The following is an 18,769-nucleotide window of genomic DNA, read 5'->3' on the forward strand; positions in this document are numbered from 1 at the left end:
TAATAACATGGCTGCAGTCAACTGAGTACTACCCCTCTCTGCTCCCGTAATTTTTCATCTGGAGCTCTCTTGGCTAGTAAACTCTATGCTTCTGGGTCTTCTCTATAATTAATTCTTTTGCTCTTCACTTATGCCAGTGGGCCTTTAAATTTCTTCAAGTGTTTCATTCAAGTGTGTAAGGCATAATGGCAGCTATAAGGGATATAGATATCTATCTGAAGACCTTGAACTGATATGGAATGTGCCAGTGGGTACCTGGCTAGTCTGGGTTCATGTATTCTTTTCCTAACTGTTTAAGGCATATGGCCAGGACAGGACCAGGGCTTGGGTGGCAGAGGCTGCTGGAAAGAGCTGGGCTCTAGTTGAGGCACCCACTGGGCTCTACCCTGGACAGCTCTGCTAAGAGGTATGAGAGAATGGGTTTTCCTGCAGAAGGAAAAATCAGATCCCTCCACCATTCTAGCTGAGATTTTGGGGTCTCCAGATACATTATCAGCATCCTTCATAACTGCCACTATCTCTTACACACTACACATACACACACACACACACACACACACACACACACACACACACACAATACCCAGAGCATGAAAATGATCAAACTTGAGACAATGAAGTTTCTAATCCTATAACAGATTTATTCTAGTCCTCACTGGACCAAACTGCCAAAGCACTCATGTGCTCTACCACTATTCAGCTTGGGGCTAACACAAATGTTCCCCATTTGGCTCTCATCATAGATGGTCTTTACAACCAATTTTACCTTCTCTTGGGAAGAAAGTGAGTTAATAGAATGTACACCAAGCTAATTGACACTGCTGAGACATCAAGAGTAGGGTAGTTACTTGGCCACACTTTTCAAAGTGAGAATGGTGTGGAAGTCTTTCTCATTCTCTCATCCATTGTTCATCCTGAAGACACTTCCCACCTGGAGACCAAGGCAGTTTGTGACTTGAAGAACAAAGCTGCTCCTTTATTGTGATAAAATCAAGACCTCAGGCTGCATCAGTCACATATCATAAAAAACATTCCCAGACACACAGCTTAGTGGGTAAGTGCCTGAATTGTTTCAAATGTCTGTTCACTGCTCACCATTTCTCATACCCACTAATGAAATCTCACTTTGGCCCAATTAGCAAAAGAGCCAACCCCATGTATTTAGGAGTCCAGAGTTTGAATTACTATGTTAAATGATGCCAACCAAGATCCAATGGACATTGAGAAAAGGAGGAAAGAGGAAAGGTCCACAATTAGAGATCTACCTACTGAACTTATCTCAAATGGAACCTAGCAGAATCAGTCTCTAAGGGCAAGTTTTGGGGCATGATTGGTCTAAATAAAAGCCAAAATCCTAAGCATGCAAATCTACCACTGCACTTCACACTAGATTTAGATTCCTTTCTCTCTTGGAACAGAATTCCTTTCTAGGGAAAATAGTGTAGGATCTATAACTGTAAAGTGGCAGTCTTTTCCCCCTACCTAGTAAGATAAGCATTATAAAGAGGCAGTTGTGCCATCCAAACCTTGGGCAGCATGGCCCAAGGAGAACTCTGTGGACAAGACAGAGAGGAAAAAGATTCCATCTTCCCCAGAGCAAACCCCACAACAGTGCACATTCCTCACTCTTCCTTCCAATGTGACAAAAACAGCTTCCTTCTGTAACCAGACCCAATTCCAGTAACTGTTTTCCTTAATGAGAATGGCAGTGAAACTAGGGGGGAAATGAGACAGAAAGAGAAAGGGAGTGTCCATTAAGAAACACTTGGAGACAAGTGTCATTCTTCAAATGCTTTCCTATAGCCTCCCAGGGGAGCAGCTAGTCTCACTATTGTGCCCCTCCCCACCCCCAGCCATGAAAGTCCCCAGGCAATCCTTCAGGAATTCAGGCAGTAAGTTCTTTTCTTATGGAACAAACCCTGCTTCTGACCTTGTTTACTAGTCTGCCTCTGAGCATTGCATAATGCCCTGGTTCTAATGTACCAAGAATAGAGTTCAGAGGCCTGAGCCCTGAGTCCCTAAGAATCTACAGGTGGGTCTCACACTGCTCCTCTTGCTGTTCCTCTTTGCAAAATTCAGAATGAACACTTTCTTGTTACATAATTCCATGTAAGAGACTTTCCAATAGTGACTCCCTTCTGTCACCAGCACATAAAATATCAAGGAGGGCTTTGTACTAACCACTACACTAAATAAATACTTTCTAACAGGAATAAATTAATTTAGCTATTAAATACTCAGTGCACTCTAGGCCCAGATTATAATTTTTCATGTGTGTGAATTTTGACAAAAATTGGAAAAATATCATTAGAATAGACAGGCAGGCTGTATGGGTTAATATTCTTGTGGCTTCAAAACACATGCATACACACAGTTCCCTCTTATGCTTTAACCTATCACCCCTAACACATAACCCCATGATTACTTTTTGTGTCAGTTATATGAAAAAAATGTATCCATGCTTTGCTTCTGGTTTTTGACAATCTAAAAATATTAGGCATAAGTTTCCATTGAGAGTATATATGATTCTGCCATTTACATTAAAAAGAGAATACATATGTATATGCAATCTATTAACAATATCTCTTGAATGATTCTCAAGAAACTAATAAGAGGAGACTGAGGGGTCTTGCTTTTTCCTATTTATCTTTGTTTTAAAATTTTGGACAATATTTCTATAATACTCAAAAACTAAAAATTAAATTAAAATGTTATGTGCAGAACAAAATCCTTCTTGGTGAAATCTATGAACGTAGACACCTATCAGTTGCCACAGTGGCCAAAAGTCCACAGAGCATTTTCCGAGAAATTCAGCAGCACCCAACGCAGAACAGTCACTCAACCAGTGTCAGAGCCTCCCTCCCACTCCCTGCCCTTCGTGTACTTGGCAAGATACTCAGAAAAGGTCGCCAAGGAAATCATCAGGACTGAAAACCAACACAGTCATATTTGAATTTGCCCAGAAAGACCTTTTTCTGCCAGAGACTGAAGGGGAAAGCTGGGGCCAGCATGTTAAGACACAGAATGCCTTAGCATATTTTTCTTGCCAACCTGCAGATCCTTGGCTTCAAAGCTGCTCAGAAAACAATTGGGTAGGGTCGAAGGTCTCAATCAAGATAAACAGACCATGAATATTCAGATAGCATTTGTCCGGACATTTTTGGATTTTCTGAATGGAAGCTGGAGTTTGTATACAAATTCCATGCTAATCTGTAGCCTTTCAGTAGCATAACCTAATCATTTGCAGCACCCCTCTCCCTCCCCCATAACACCCTGGCTTCAACCCACTTACCCAGCCCATAAACCCTACTCCCTCTTGTCAAGTTTCCTTCCCACCAATGAAAGATAGTTTCACAACCAAAGTCTGTGAATTACAGAATCTCTTTATTCCAGGAAGGTAAACCAATTCATAAGCTCTGTGTAGTGTAGAAAAATGCATGGAAACTCTTTGAATTGGAAACTCTTTGAGACTGGCAGAGGGACACCCACCCTACATGACAAGATGTGGTTGGGACAGCACCATGCAGGCCTGACTTGGGGCTCTGATCCACTTGGCCCTAATCCTGCCAGGTTCTTCCCCATCTTCTTTCTAAGTTAATTAACACACCATCACACCCAGACCCTCATTACCCTCAGGGGTTAGAGCCATCCAGCAGGTACCTCCAAAGTCAAAAGGAGCTGAGGCAAGTTCAATCTTTGTTTGCAATGGCTCCTTGGTCCCTTGTCTCCACAGGAGACAGCTCTTCCCCTACAGCTCTTCTTATTCACTCAAAACATATATAAGATTCAAGATCTTACTACTAGCTGTAAGAAAACCAGAACATCCCACAGTGGGGAGGTGAAGAGAAGGGGCACCATGTCTCTTATTTTCTCCTCAGCCTTGGGTCACACTACTTTCTGTGAGAGGCCTCCTCCACCACATCTTTTCGTTTAATCTATGAACATTTTTTAAAGAAATATACAGAGAAACATTACAATTCATATTTATCTGGAATACCAGTTTACCTATGTAATCAGGCCAAATGGTAAATTTGAAATCAGAATCAGAGTGCAAGTCCTGGATTATTTGTTTTTCCTCATTGCTGCCTTGCAGGGACATTGTTATAGCCAGCAGAACAAAACCAAGGGAAGAATATGTTCTAGGAGTCCAATTCAAACAATTTAACATGCTTGCAGGAAAGAGATCATTTTTTATAGATCAAAGGAATAGGCATAGGGAGAAATTTATAGTCCAACCCAGAACCTTACCCACTAAATTATAATCTCTTTATGAGCAGGGGCATAGCGGGTTGCTAGGCACATAGTAAGTGCTCAGAAAATATGGGTGGATCAAGGTGTTGCAATGAAAACTCACCTAAACTCCCACATATAGCTAGCTCAATATTCACAATAAATAATCACCCATCACAGAATCCCATGATGACAAATCAATGCACAAACTGTTCTCACATTTAGTTCAACTGCATCCTTAAAAGTTTGGGCTTCAGAGAAACGTTTATAAATGGAAATTCAGCTATTAAGCAAGTTCTGTGAAATAATGCACTACATTAACTCATTAATGCAATAATTTCAGAATCTCAGAAATTGTATTTCTTCATTGCTTAATCAGTATGTTGATGTTCTAGATATTGAGAATCCTTACTAAAATTGTTTACATTTTTGTAAAAATACTGTTTATGTGTATGTAAAATTATGAGGTTTCTTCCTACACAGATGTTCACAATAGCTATTCTGGACCTTCCCACTTTTCTTTAATGTTCAGTCTCCCACTTCCTGTCTCTTACTCAGATCATCAGACAGGCAACCTCTCAACACTTACTTCAGAATGTCCTTACACCCTCAGGTGGACTTTATTCCCTTTTATGCCTAAGAAAGGTCCAGAATATGACAATAGGGCACAGAACACCCTACCTCCAGCCTTTGGAATTATTTCTCCTCAGACTGTTCTGCCTCCCTTTTACATGCTCTATTTCCCAACATCCTGGCTTCCACATTTCTTCCCATATTCCATCTCTAGGAAATCTCACTCCCATGAATTCATTTAGAAGACTCACAAAATCTGGAACTCCATCTCTCGACTCATGTTTCTGACTATTGCTTCAACATTTCCAAATGCATGTTCCATGAACACCTCAAACACAATTCTGCTCAAACAAGAGCATAATCTCTACTTCCTCCAGTACCCTCTTCTTGTCCTGTTCCTTCTCTTAATAAGATTACATCACCTCAAGACATTCAGCCTAGAAATTGACTGACAGTCCGCCTGCTGCGTCTCTGGATCAACCACCATGTTTATACTGAAACCATAATCCCCATAGGCTACTCCCAGTCAATTACTAACAACAGCAAGAGAACTAATGCAGGCCCATTCTTGCAAGCTGTGGGACCCCGTCCCATGGGCAACTTTGACTCAAGGACTCTCATTTGGACTGACCACAAGTTTCTTAGATCTGTGATGCAGTCTAAGAGTTTCCTAGCCATTTCTCCTTCCATCCCTCTCCCTTTCCACCAGAGTCAGATCTGCATCACAGTCTAAAGGTTCCCCTGCCTTCTCTTGTTCCCACTCCCAGTAAATTTCTTGCATATCTAATATTGTCCTGGTGAGTATTTCTTGGTGGACCTGAATGAATGCACATTTAAAATCTCACCTCTAAACTCTCCAACAATCTCCCAGCTGGTCTCCTTGCCTCTGATATCAGAGGCACTCTGCAAAACACAGTCATATCACTTCCCTCTGTAATAACTGTTATTATCTTCTCATTAGAGAGAAAAAATAAATCCTTTATCATGGCTCTGAGCCCCCCCATACCTTGTTTTCTGTGCCTTTTGGCAGCCTGATATTCTACATACATGGTCATTCACCATATCAAAATATCCATGTTATCTCTATACCTCCATGTCTCTGCTCATGTCTTAACTTCAGCCAAAGCATTCTTCCTAATTTACAGATCTCACTGCTACTCAATATCTATCTCCCTATTATTTATAACCTATAGTCAGGGTCATATCTTTATCATTCTTTACCCCTTGATTCTTACCCTCAGTGCCTAAAACGGTAACTTATCTTCAATAGAAGCTTCCCAATAAATGAGAAAGGGAAGCAGATGGAGGAAGCTGTAAAATTAGCTTTGATGATAGCTTATAACCCATTGGTGACAAAGGTGAGTAGATGGGGACATTTAGTGTATGGACAAATGGACCTGTGTACCATAATAATCCTTAGGAGTAACACTATATTTACAATATAGTGATACAATATGACTGATTTCATTTTGATAACATTGAATAATTGTAACAGATAAAATTATTTATAATTTATGATAGAAATATGTGCTAATTTGGATGAATGTGGTAGTTTAAAAATGTCTGCAGGGAGGGGCGCCTGGGTGTCTCAGTCAGTTAAGCTTCTGACCTTGGCTCAGGTCATCAAGCCCCATGTCGGGCTCTGTTCTCTGACAGCTCAGAGCCTGGAGCCTGCTTCAGATTCTATGTCTCCCTCTCTCTCTGCCCCACCCCTGCTTGCATTCTGTCTCTCTGTCTCTCAAAATTGAATAAACATTAAAAAAAAAATTTTTTTTTCAATGTCTGCAGGGGAAAAAAATGTCTTCAGGATATTTTTAGGGCAGTGAAACTATTCTGTATGATACTATAGAGGTAGACACATCATTATACATTTCTCCAAATCCATAGAATGTACAACACCAAGAGTGAACCTTAATGTAAACTATGAACCTTGGGTGTTGATGTGTCAATGGAGGTTCATCAGTTGTGACAACTGTATCACTTTGGGGGGCGGGTATATTAATAATGGGGGAGGCTATCTCGAGGCAGGAGGTATGTGGGAACTCTGTGCCTTACACTTAATTTTGCTCTGAACCTAAAAGTGATCTAAAAATTAAGTCTAGGGGCGCCTGGGTGGCTCAGTCGGTTGGGCGGCCAAGTACGGCTCAGGTCATGATCTCGCGATCTGTGAGTTCAAGCCCCACATCGGGCTCTGTGCTGACAGCTCAGAGCCTGGAACCTGCTTCCTATTCTGTGCCTCCCTCTCTCTCTGCCCCTTCCCTGCTTGGTCTCTGTCTCTGTCTCTCTCTCTCAAAAATAACATTAAAAATTTTTTTTCAAGATAAATAATTAAGTCTAGTAAAAAAATACATCTGTACATTCTTTTTAAGTCCTGTTTTCAAAGGGTGGAGACATAGCATATCCCCTAGGTCCTCCATTGTTGTAAATGGCACGATCCCATCCATTTTGTGTGTATGTGTGTGTATACACATATATACCATGTCTTCCCTGTTCATTTTTTTTATTCCACTGTGTGTATGTGTATGTATACACATATATACCACATCTTCCCTATTCATTTCATCAGTGGACACAGGTTACTTCCATATCTTAGCTATTGTAAATAATGCTGTGCTAAACATAGGGGTGCGTGTCTTTTCAAATTAGTGTTTTCATTTCCTTTGAGTAAATACCCACTAGTGGAATTATTGAATCATATGACATTTCTATTTTGAAGTTTCTTTGCAAAGTTCATACTGTTTTCCAGAGTAGCTGCACCAATTTACATTCCCGCCAACAGTGTAAAAGTGTTCCTTTTTCTTTATCCACATCTTTGCCAACACTTGTCATTTGTTGTCTTTTTTATCTTAGCCATTCTGACAGGTATAAGGTGATACCTCATTGTGGTTTTGATTTGCAGTTCCCTGATTATTAGTGATGTTGAACATCTTTTCATATGCCTATTGGATATTTGTATTTCTTCTTTGGAAAAATGTCTACTCAGGTCCTCTTCCCCAGATTAATTTAATCTGATTGTTTTTTAGTATTGAGTTGTATAACTTCTTTATGTTTTGGATATATTATGCTAAGTAAAATAAATCAGACTGAGAAAGACAAATACCATATGATTCCACTCTTTAGCAGAATCTAAAAAAATAAAACGAATGAGTAAACAGAAAATAGAATCAGACCTATAAATACAGAGAACAAATTTGACTGATGGTTGTCAGAGGGGATGGAGGGGAAGGGAGTGGGCAAAATGGGTGAAGGGGAGCAGAAGATACAGGCTCTCAGTTATGGAATGAGTATGGCATGAGAATAAAAGTCACAGCATAAAGAATATAGTCAATGATATAAGGAATAGCACTGTATGGTGACAGATGGTAACTGCACTTGTGGCGAGCACAGCAGAATGTATAGAGTTGTCCAATCACTATGATGTACACCTGAAACTAATGTAACATTATGTGCCAACTATATTCAAATTAAAAAAAAAAAAGCACACGCTTTTAAGTGAACATTAATTCCCCTTCCCTTGAATACAGGCCAGACTTAATAACTCATTCTAATCAATAGAAAGTGGTGTTAAGTGATGCTATAGGAATTCCAAGATTATGTCATCAAAAGGATAGCTTCTGCCTGGCTTTCTTTCTCTCTTGAATCACTGGCTCCGGGGGAATTCACCTGTCATGTGAAGACACTTAAGCAGCCCTTGGGAGAGACTCATGTGGGGATGAACTAAGATCTCCCACACAGACAGCACCAACTTGCCAGCAGTTGTGAGTGAGCCACCTTGCAAGTGGCTCCTCCAGGCCTAGATGAGCATCCACCAATATGTGGCAGCAATATCATAAAAGACTCTGAGCCAGGACCATCCAGCTTGGCTGCTCCTGGATTCTTGACCCACAGAAACATTGAGGATAATAAATGTCCAATAAATATTTAAGCCATGGAGTTTTACAGTAACTTCTTATACAGCAAGAGATAAAGGATATAGTAGCTTCCTCCCCCGCCCCCCCAGCCCCCACCACCAAAAAGTCAGTTTTTAAAATATTTTAAAGAAGTAATTTCAGGGGCACCTGGGTGGCTCAGTCAGTTAAATATCCCATGCAGCAGCGGTTGTGAGATCAAGTCCCTGAGATAGAGCCCCAAGGCCAGCTCTGCACTGGGCATGGAGCCTCCTTAAGATTCTCTCCCTCCCTTTGCCCTTCTGGGGTGATGGTGGGGTTCGTGGGGTTTGGAGCTGAAGGCCAAGAATTCTTGAAGACATCTGGTGCAAAAAGGTGATTTTATTGAAGCACAGGGACAGGACCCGTGGGCAGGAAGAACTGCACTGGGGTTGTGGAGTGTAACTGGTTATAAACCATGGATTTGGGGAAGGTAAAGTCCACAGGCAAGTTTCCGCTGAGACTTCCACATGCTAAAGACTCACAGATTACTGGAGGCTTAGCTATTGTCAAGCTAAATTTGTTTCTCCCCCTAGCAAAGCATTAACATGAACACAGTAGGGAGTTCCTGGAGAAATGTTATACTCTTATATTTGCCATAAGTATTTGTCAATGGGCTGCAGGTTATAAGGAAATTTAGTTTTATCCGCCATTTCCTTCTCTTTTGTTCCCCATATCACGATGGAGGGGTGATGTCAGGGCTCCAGGAAACTCAGTCTACAGGTTACTGGAGATTAGGCTATTGATGGGATTGCCTTTTTCTGGTAAACTGGTGTACTCTTTATCAGTTTAACCATTTGTTTTGTCCTTTCCTTTGTCCTTGTGATGAGGGAGGATGGGGCAAGCTGAGGGCAAAAGTGCAGGCTAACAGCACCCTCCCCACCCCAGGTGGGTTGTGTATGATAATCCTTGGACACTCTAGGCTCCCAAAACAGGAAAGGACAAAAAAACCCAAATGGTAAACTGATAAGAATCTCCACCAGTTTACCAGAAAGAGGCAATCCCATCATTTCCTAAAGTCCAGGAATCCCTACTGTCTTAATGTTAATGCTTTGCTAGAGGGAAAAACAACCTTAGCCAGACAAAGCTAGGCCTCCAGAAAGTCTTTAGCATGTTAAAGTCTCTTTGGAAACTGCCCCTGACTCTATAAAATGGTCACCCTCCACCCCCGCACTTATAGTGCAGCTCTTCCTCTTCAAGAATTCTTTCTTGGTCTTCAGCTCCAGAGCTCACGAACCCCCCCATTACCCCAAAACTTTATCGCTTGGGCAGCCAAAAGTGCCTGAGGAGTATCACCCATAATCCCACTTGGGGGAGGGGGGGTGCTAGCTTGTATTTTGCCCTCAACCTGCCTCACACTCCATCAATATCATTTAAACTTTACTGTTTTTAAGTTTATTTTTATTATTTATTTTGAGAGAGAGATAGTAGGGGAGAGACAGAAAGGGAGAGAGAGATAATGCCAAGCAGGCTCCTCACTGTCAGTGCTGAGTTGGAGGCGGGGCTTGATCCCACAAACCATGACCTGAGCCTAAATCAAGAGACACTCAACCAACTGAGCCACCAGGCGCCCCAATAAGCAATTTCATTTATATAAAATGTTTGATGATGCTGGACGAATTCCATTATCCATTAGCAAGATGAAAAGGAAAAGTTGTTTTGTTTTTTTTTTTAATTTTTTTTCAACGTTTTTTTTATTTATTTTTGGGACAGAGAGAGACAGAGCATGAATGGGGGAGGGGCAGAGAGAGAGGGAGACACAGAATCGGAAACAGGCTCCAGGCTCCGAGCCATCAGCCCAGAGCCTGACTTGGGGCTCGAACTCCCGGACCGCGAGATCGTGACCTGGCTGAAGTCGGACGCTTAACCGACTGCGCCACCCAGGCGCCCCAGGAAAAGTTGTTTTTATATGTTATGTTCTTTGTCCCAATCACAGGACCTATTTTATTTGGGCTCTCATCAGCATGTTTACATGTTTGTATCCTTTATATGTCAATAAATAAGCCCCAAACATTTTAATGCTAAAAATGGTCAATTTATAAAGACTGAGATTTCAACTTTGTATTCTAATTTTAAAAAGGGAAAAAACTGGGGTGGCTGGGTGGCTCAGTCAGTTAAGTAAGTGTATGACTTCAGCCTTAATTCCTGATCTCACAGTTCTTGAGTTTGAGCCCCACATTGGGTTATCTGCTGTCAGCACAGAGCCAGTTTTGGATCCGCTGTCCCCTTCTCTCTGCCCCTTCCTCATGGTTCTATCCAAAATAAATAAAAACTTTAAAAAATAAATATAAAAAATGAAAAAACTGATTATAATTTATTTCAGGACACATCCCTTTTAAAATATGTTCATTTCTCAACTTCTATTGGGATACACCTCCACATATTTAACTGAAATATCCCTGTGGTAATAATAAAAACTATATATGGTCTTTGTCTTTGGAATTTCTTGAGTAATGGGATTCCTTTGTTATTCATAAGAAGCCCTTGTAAAAAGTCACATTTATGCTAATGAAGTGTTTTAGGGTGGTGTCCCTAAAAAGCCTCAGGATGGGGCTGGTTAGAAAGACCTAAAAAGACCAAGTGATAAGAGGGTGGGAATTTTCTTGGCCTCACCCACAGACCTCTGAGGAGAGGAAGGGGTGGGGGTGGGAGGCTACAGATTAATCTCGGACAAAATTTGATGAGCTTCTAGGATGGCTAATGCATCCACATGCTGAGAGGGTGGTGAACCCCAAGTTCCACAAGGGAAGAAGCTCCTGTGCTCAAAACCCTTATGGACCTCACCCTATGTACCTCTTCATCTGGTGACTCATCTGTATCTTTTATGATATCCTTTAAAATAAACCGGTAAACATATGAAATGTTTCTGAGTTCTGTGAGCTGCTCTAGCAAATTAATCAAACCCATGAAGGGGATTGTGGGAACCTCCAATTTATAGCTTGTTGGTCAGAAGCACAGGTGGACTTGGGATTGGCATCTGAAGAAGAGGCAGTTTTGTTATTAAGTCCTTAATCTGTAGCATATTATGCTACCTCCAGGTGGATAGTGTCAGAATTGAGTTAAATTTGTAGAACACCTAAAGAATTGCTTTTGTCATGTTGGAACATACACTAGAATCCCTGAGTGATTAACATAATTATTCTGATTAAGATTCCATGAACAGAACTACAACAACATTAAAATACTTCCCTAATTATGCTTTTCATGCTGCATTTGCCATTTTCTGTTCTCAGTGAAGATACTGCCTTTATTCCTTTGCATTTTTCCCTTCTTATATGAAGTATATTTACACACCAAAAGAACATAGTCAATGTAAAGGTATTGTCTTTGCTTCTAACTGGAGAAGATATATTTCAACTCTTTATGTTGTTCCAGAAATCGCATTTCTCCATCCAACTGCTGAATACTCGCAGCATTTTATCCAAACTTCTCAGGGCACCTGGGACTTTTTAACTGTGTTTAACTTTTTAACTGACATATTTATATTAAGAAGGTAAGATATAAGCTTGAGGAGAGTGATTATGTTTACTCATATATTTTTCCTCACAGTGCTTTGCACATACTAGATGGCCGATGAACATTTAGCAATTTAGGCAATAGACTGACTTTCCAAGGTATCAGATCCGCAGCCATCTGCCTAATAAGAATTCATGACAAAAATAAAAGGACAAGATAGATTCTATTGTAAGAGACTGAATACACAAATAGACAATGGCAGACCATATATTACCACAGAACTTTCACCCACAACCTGCAGCAACCTGCTCAAGAAACCAACATCTTTTCTATAACAAACTCCAGAAGCCAGCCTGCTGTAAGTTAGACTTGCAGAAAGTCAACTTGTTATCTTCAGTGACTATGCAGCAAACTGCACAATAACTTACATAATAATTGACCAAAAATTATTGGCCAGGACTTGTAATCAACTGACAGCTACCTTAATTTTGGTGCTGGCTTCTGATGTAGGACCAACCATAAAAGCCAAATACACACCCTTAACCAATCACACAGGATCCCCTGCTTCTACTTGCCTCCCCTACATCTTCCGCATGCCAATAGCCCCCAACACTGGCATACCTGAAGCCTTTCCTTTATTTCACTATAAGGTTTTCCCATTCCTCTGCCAAAATAAAAGGCTGACTCCCCCTATAACAAGTACAGAATAAATAGTCTTTGCTTTTCTCATTTGACTGGTCTTCATTTATTTCCACAGCTGCATAATGAAAGTCCACTAGTATTAAAAAGACAAATTAATTCATATAAACTGGGAACTTGGCCAGGTAAAGGCCAAGGGTGAGCCTTGTCACAAACTGAGGAGTCTACAGACAGAACCCAATGATGGATATCATCCAGCTGAAAGACACCTGACATCTATCACCTGGGGAAGTGTTATCCTGTTTAGGTGTCCTTGAGATCAGTGCAGGAAAATGCCCAACCCCACTTGGGTGACATAGTCACCACCTGCAGCTGCATTACACAACACTCCTTCCATTAACCATTTATTAAGTAACACTCTAAAAGATGTGGCTTAGTACATTAAGTTCCCACAAGTCTGTCAAAAGTCTCATTGTGACAGCTCAGCTGCTTAGTTCTGCTTGAACACTTTGAACATTAGAGGGGTTAATGTCTTTCTTCCTCAGCATGCTCACAATAAGCAATGTGCAATTTTGTGTAAACTTTAAACCCTGCAGCTTCTGTGCAGTTCTGGACTAGTTCAGTCTGGTCAGCTTGAGATTATTTTACTGAGAATACTACACAGAGAGGCATACCATAGCTAAAAGTGATTAGTTGGTTCATACACAAAGTACTTTGAAATTTGGTATTATAAAATAGTTACTGTAGAAAATCTAGAAAAAACAAGGTAATAAAAAGAAAGCTAAAATCATCCCTCATGGCCCATCCAGGGAAATGAATGCTGCCATTGATATATATCCTTCCTATTTTTTTGTCTTTATGTGTATGTGGGTGAGGGAGAGTGGATTCACTTGAACAGGATAATAGGATTTTGAATTGAGTAGCTTTGCTTCTTTGAAGCATGATTTACTGAGAATTCAACTGATAATCAAGGTATTCTTTCAAAGCACTTAAGTGTCCAAGGGGAGGGGAGCATCCCTCAGGACAGATGAATCATCTGATTCTGTCAGGCCACTCTATCCAGTACATGACGGTCCCTCTGTGGCAGCCTCCCCCAGCCTTGTCCAGCAAAGCCATCACGACTCATCCCTCAATACTCAACCCTAGTGCTGCACCCATCACCCCTTCCCTCTCCCTGGTAGTGGGCTGAGTGTTTCCACATCTGTGCTCTCAGTATGCCACTGCATTTCCACCAGAGCAGTTGGCAAATGGCAGAGGGATTCTGGCATGATTGGATTTGTGCATATCAATAAACTGGATACTTCAGAGTCAGGAGTTTTCTACTTCGCAGAAGGCACAGTGAAAACAGTGGGGTAGACTTTGGAGGGTGGACAGTGGATCTGGGCTGCCTGGGTCAACTTCTGCCTCCACTGTAAGTTACGACATATCCCCTGTAAAACAGATGATACTGGTACTTACCTCATAGGATTGTGCTAAGGACTAAATTAACACATGAAAAGCACTTTTAAAAGTACCTACTATATGGTAAGCACTAAACAAATGTTCGAGATTATTAAATTATGTCTAAGAACTAACTCAAGGATCTCCATGGTGCTTACAGCTCTGTCTTTTTACTCAGCAATGAGGGCATTTAAGACTCATGTAACCAACTAGCTCTTGTTAGTTTCCTGTGTATACAGGGAACAAATATTGGGTCCAGAATTCCTCTCTGAATACAACAGAAAACAAGCATTCAACATGAAACTGTTTGGGTAATGCTGCTCTACTATTAAATGGAAATGCTACTACTGGAGGTTACCCGGACCAGTTTGTTCTCCTCATGTGAAGGACATTCATTAACCATGACATGTGCACACCTCAGAATAAAACATTGATGCCTTTCTGACACATTCTCTGACTGCCCCAACCAGAGCTCATTCTTCCAAGAAGCAAGCTTTGTTGGAAAGCCAATTCACTTCAAGGCGAGGGAGAAGGGGGTGGAATCCTGACTGTGCAATATTTTCTCTGAGTCATCTCAGAATAACCAGATGGAACCAGCCCCAAATCTCACAGAAGCCACTGGGTTTAAAGTTTACAGTTAAGTTGCAAATTACTTATCAGGAGTTCACTTTCAATGAAAGAGGAGAAATGGAATCCCCCAATGTTCACATTATTCAGCTGGGAAGAAACAGCTGAACTTTTTTTAGAGAGGCGGCTTTGACATGTTCCCTAGGCTCTAATGCTCTTAAAGAACATCTTGTTTTAGAGTGTATTGTAAGAATGGGTGACCCAAACATTTTCTGACTTTGAAAATCTCAGAAATGCATTACCTAAGGCTTGCTTTAAAAATATACAGCTCTTAGGGGCACCTGGGTGGCTTAGTCAGTTAAGCCTCTGACTTCGGCTCAGGTCATGATCTCACTACCGGTGAGTTCGAGCCCCATGTCAGGCTCTGTGCTGACAGCTCAGAGCCTGGAGCCTGTTTCAGGCTCTAGATTCTCTATCTCCCTCTCTCTGCCCCTCCCCTGCTCATGCTTTATCTCTCTCTCTCAAAAATAAGTAAAGATTTTTAATTTAAAAAAAAATATACAACTCTTAAAAATATATACAACTCTTGGGGTGCCTGGGTGGCTCAACTGGTTAAGCATCCAACTCTTGATTTCAGCTCTGGTTATGATCTCACAGTTTGTGAATTTGAGCCCTGATGTGGAGCTCTGCACTGACTGCACAAAGTCTGCTTAGGATTCTGTTTCCCTCTCTCTGTCCCTCACCTGCTCACTCTCTCAAAAATGAATAAATAAATTTAAAAAAAAATATATATATATACAACTCTTCACTCTTTAAACATCCAATAAATCAGGATTCTGGTTTCCTAAAACTGAAATAGATAAGACTATCCCAGGACTGAATCAGTTCAATTGAACAAAATGTGCAGATTTTCTTCTAAGGGCAAGGTCTTTGCCATCAGGAGAAATGGTTCAGATCTGAAACCAACAAGGGGAGCAATTCTTATCATAACCTGAGTTACATTAGCCACCTGGAGCTGGACTGGCTTCATACTTCAAGTTGTCTACTTTAAAACAAAATAAATTTTATCACTTCTTGGCCTTTTGGCTAAGATCAAGTATAAAACAAAATAAAGTTTGCCATCCACCTATCTTTTGTGTCCTAAAAAAAAAATAACAAAAACAAAGTTCTTTTTCTTCACCTGACTCCAAAAGTCTAAGAGACAGCATCTCTGTGATTCAAAAACAAGATAACCCAAGAAAATTCTTTCCTGTTTAAAAGAGAAAGAGATGGGCGCCTGGGTGGCTCAGTCAATTAAGCGTTAAGCATCCCACTTCAGCTCAGGTCAATGATCTCATGGTTTGAGTTCAAGCCCCATGTCACGCTCTGTGCTGACAGCTCAGAGCCTGGATCCTGCTTAGGATTCTGTGTCTTCTGCTCTCTCTGCCTCTCTCCCACTGGTGCTCTGTCTCTCTCTCAAAAATAAATAAACATTAAAATTAAAAAAAATTTTTTTTTAAAAGAGAAAGAGAGAGCGAGAGCTCTTCAGCTCTGCCTGACCCTTTGACATGCGGATTCTTGTCTCACTCCATGAAGTCAAGTACTCATAAAAATACCTCTGAAAGTCAGTCTTCAGGACTATTAAAAATATTTAAGTATGAAACAAAATTCTAAGTAATCCTATGAGTAAACTAAACTTTTTTAACCAGGCACAAATCTTTTTTGCACATTTCTTCATAAAAATTATTTGAACTTGAAGATTACTGCTGCCTTACAGTAGATATAAGTAAATGAAATTGGACAGCCTTACAGTAGATATAAGTAAATGAAATTGGACCTAAGAGAACAATTTGAAGCTGTTGTGATATAAAGAAGCTTGGGCTAGGAGGCCTTATGTCTGCATCTCCTCCCATTTTTGTCACTTCCTTAGTTGTATATGATTATAAGCATGTCCTTTCTCCTTTCAGTATCCTGACCTGCAGAGGTGATGACATCTCATCCCAAAGGATGTGAGAACCATGGCCTGGGACATGGGGAGTCTTCCACAGCCTTGTGCACTGCCTTCCTTCCACTGGCAGTTTGCTGGCGCCTAGATAAAGAGCTAGAAAGGCGAGGCATGGACTCCAACCTAGGGTACAGAACTGATTGCTCCAGGAACTAAATATTCCACCCTCTCCTGCCCTTTGAGGTACTCGCACTGTTTTGTTTTAATAAAGATATTCCCAGTCCTGGGCAATCCTAACCCAGAGCTGGATTTTCAGAAACTGTAGAAGACAAATAGGCCAAAGCAAGCAGAGTCGAAGGGAGCTCTCCCGGCAACTTACAAACAGGGTCTTCCATTTTCAAGGGTCTTTTCAAGCGGATGCTGGCAGGCACCGTCTTCTCAATCAGTTCATCAATACTCTAAAATGAAAAAACATAAATCCGTGAACACTAAAGGGAGAGGAAAGTGCTTCTGAGTTAAAGGAGACACCTCTGTTTTGCATCTACAAAGGCTTGTGGGAACCTCATTTAAATCTCCTAATTAGTGTTTCTTTAAAAAAAAAAAAACAACTTTGAGCAAATCAGAAATCACTTGGAGGAAAGCAAATGAACTGGGATAGCGATTCTACCACTCTAGGCTGGATTTCAGTCAGCAACCAGAGATAATTGGATAAACCAGGAGGTCCTCCTTTTGCAAAGTTAGGGTTCATCAGGAGGGCGAGTTGGGTTGAAAAACATAAGGTTCTGAGGCGCGAAAAGCGGGTGGAGAAAGTAAACGGGTGAGAGAAGCCTGGGGCACAGGAACGGAACTCGCGGGCTCGCTTCCACGCCAGGGCCCAAGATCCGGGGTGCGGGTCCTACGCGGAGCCAAGCAGAGCTTCAGGCGGGGGCCGGGAGGCCGAGCCGGCAGAACCTGGGTAAGGCAGGGTGAGGCCCTGGAGGGCCGGGTGGGGTCCTTACCGCTAGCCCCAGGGCCTGTAGCATCTCCCTCTGGTCTTTGTCCCCCGGGCCGATGTGCCTCCGAGCGAAGTCGTCGTGTCTGGGCAGGAGGCGCTCGAGGAGGCGCGAGTCCCCAGCTCTGCTGCTGTCCCCGCCGCTGCTGCTGTCACGGCCCCGCGGCACCCAAAGCGGTCCCTTGCCCCCAGCCAGGCGGCGGCTGCCCCCGATTCCGCAGCCCAGACGCAGCCCCCAGGCCCTGGCGCACGTCTGCATGGTTGCGACCACAGTCCCCTGCCCTGGCCCACGAGGGTCAGCCGCACTCTCGGCCCCTTTGGGTCACAGTTCTCCAGGTGGCGGTTGCCTTCGGCCTGGAGCCTCTTCTCGCTGGACGACCGGTAGGACAGACGGATGGGTGCTCGTGGGCAATGAATGGGCGCCGCGCTCAGCCTAAACACGCGCGCAAAGTTGTTGCTCCACGCGAGGCACCTGCTCTGCACACTTTAAGTGTCGCCCGGCAGGCGGGCGGTGGGATGGGGCCTGGAAACCCTCAGCCAATGGGAGTAGACGGAGGGGCGGGGGCGGGGCGGGAGACGCCCCGCCCCCTCTCCCTACTCTCTTCTCTGCCCTCAACCGAGTCCTGCGCCCGGCCCAGAACGTGCTGTCCTCAGTCACTCGTACCCCATCTCTGGCTGATGGGGAGATCTGGGCGCTCCATGCGGTCGGGGCCAAGGTCTGGGACCGCACTGGCGCGGGATCCGGCTGCACAACGGCGGGCGAAGTGCCTGGGGAACTAAGCTGAGGTGACAGATGATTCTGACAGGGAGGCCAGACTCTAATAATTAGGCTTCATTCATTAATTTTAGGCTCATATTTCATGGAAACCACTATGGACAGATGAACTTTTTTTTTTTTTTTTTTTTTTTTTTAGCAGTTGTCGTCTTTGGGGGCGCCTGGGTGGCTCAGTCGGTTACGCATCCGACGCTTGGTTTTTGCTCAGGTCATGATCTCAGGGTTGGTGGGTTCCAGCTCCGTCTGTA

The 18,769-nt window shown here is 42.4% G+C and overlaps 1 protein-coding gene across 1 annotated transcript in view; it reads right to left on the reverse strand.

Annotated features, from left to right (window-relative positions):
- GLDC (glycine decarboxylase) overlaps positions 1 to 18,005 on the reverse strand; it is a 100,906-nt gene extending 82,901 nt beyond the window's left edge. Inside the window, exons 1-2 of the mRNA XM_047103334.1 lie at positions 17,754 to 18,005; positions 17,135 to 17,213 (exon numbers count right to left, since the gene is read on the reverse strand). Of these exons, the coding sequence (XP_046959290.1) occupies positions 17,135 to 17,213; positions 17,754 to 18,005 (331 nt within the window). The remainder of the gene's footprint in view (positions 1 to 17,134; positions 17,214 to 17,753) is intronic.
- Positions 18,006 to 18,769: the final 764 nt, after the last annotated feature.

This window comes from Lynx rufus, unplaced genomic scaffold (assembly GCF_022079265.1).
Source record: "Lynx rufus isolate CCGP_SWC_20201006 ecotype Redwood Valley unplaced genomic scaffold, mLynRuf1.p SCAF_10, whole genome shotgun sequence".
In the NCBI taxonomy this organism is placed as follows: domain Eukaryota; kingdom Metazoa; phylum Chordata; class Mammalia; order Carnivora; family Felidae; genus Lynx; species Lynx rufus.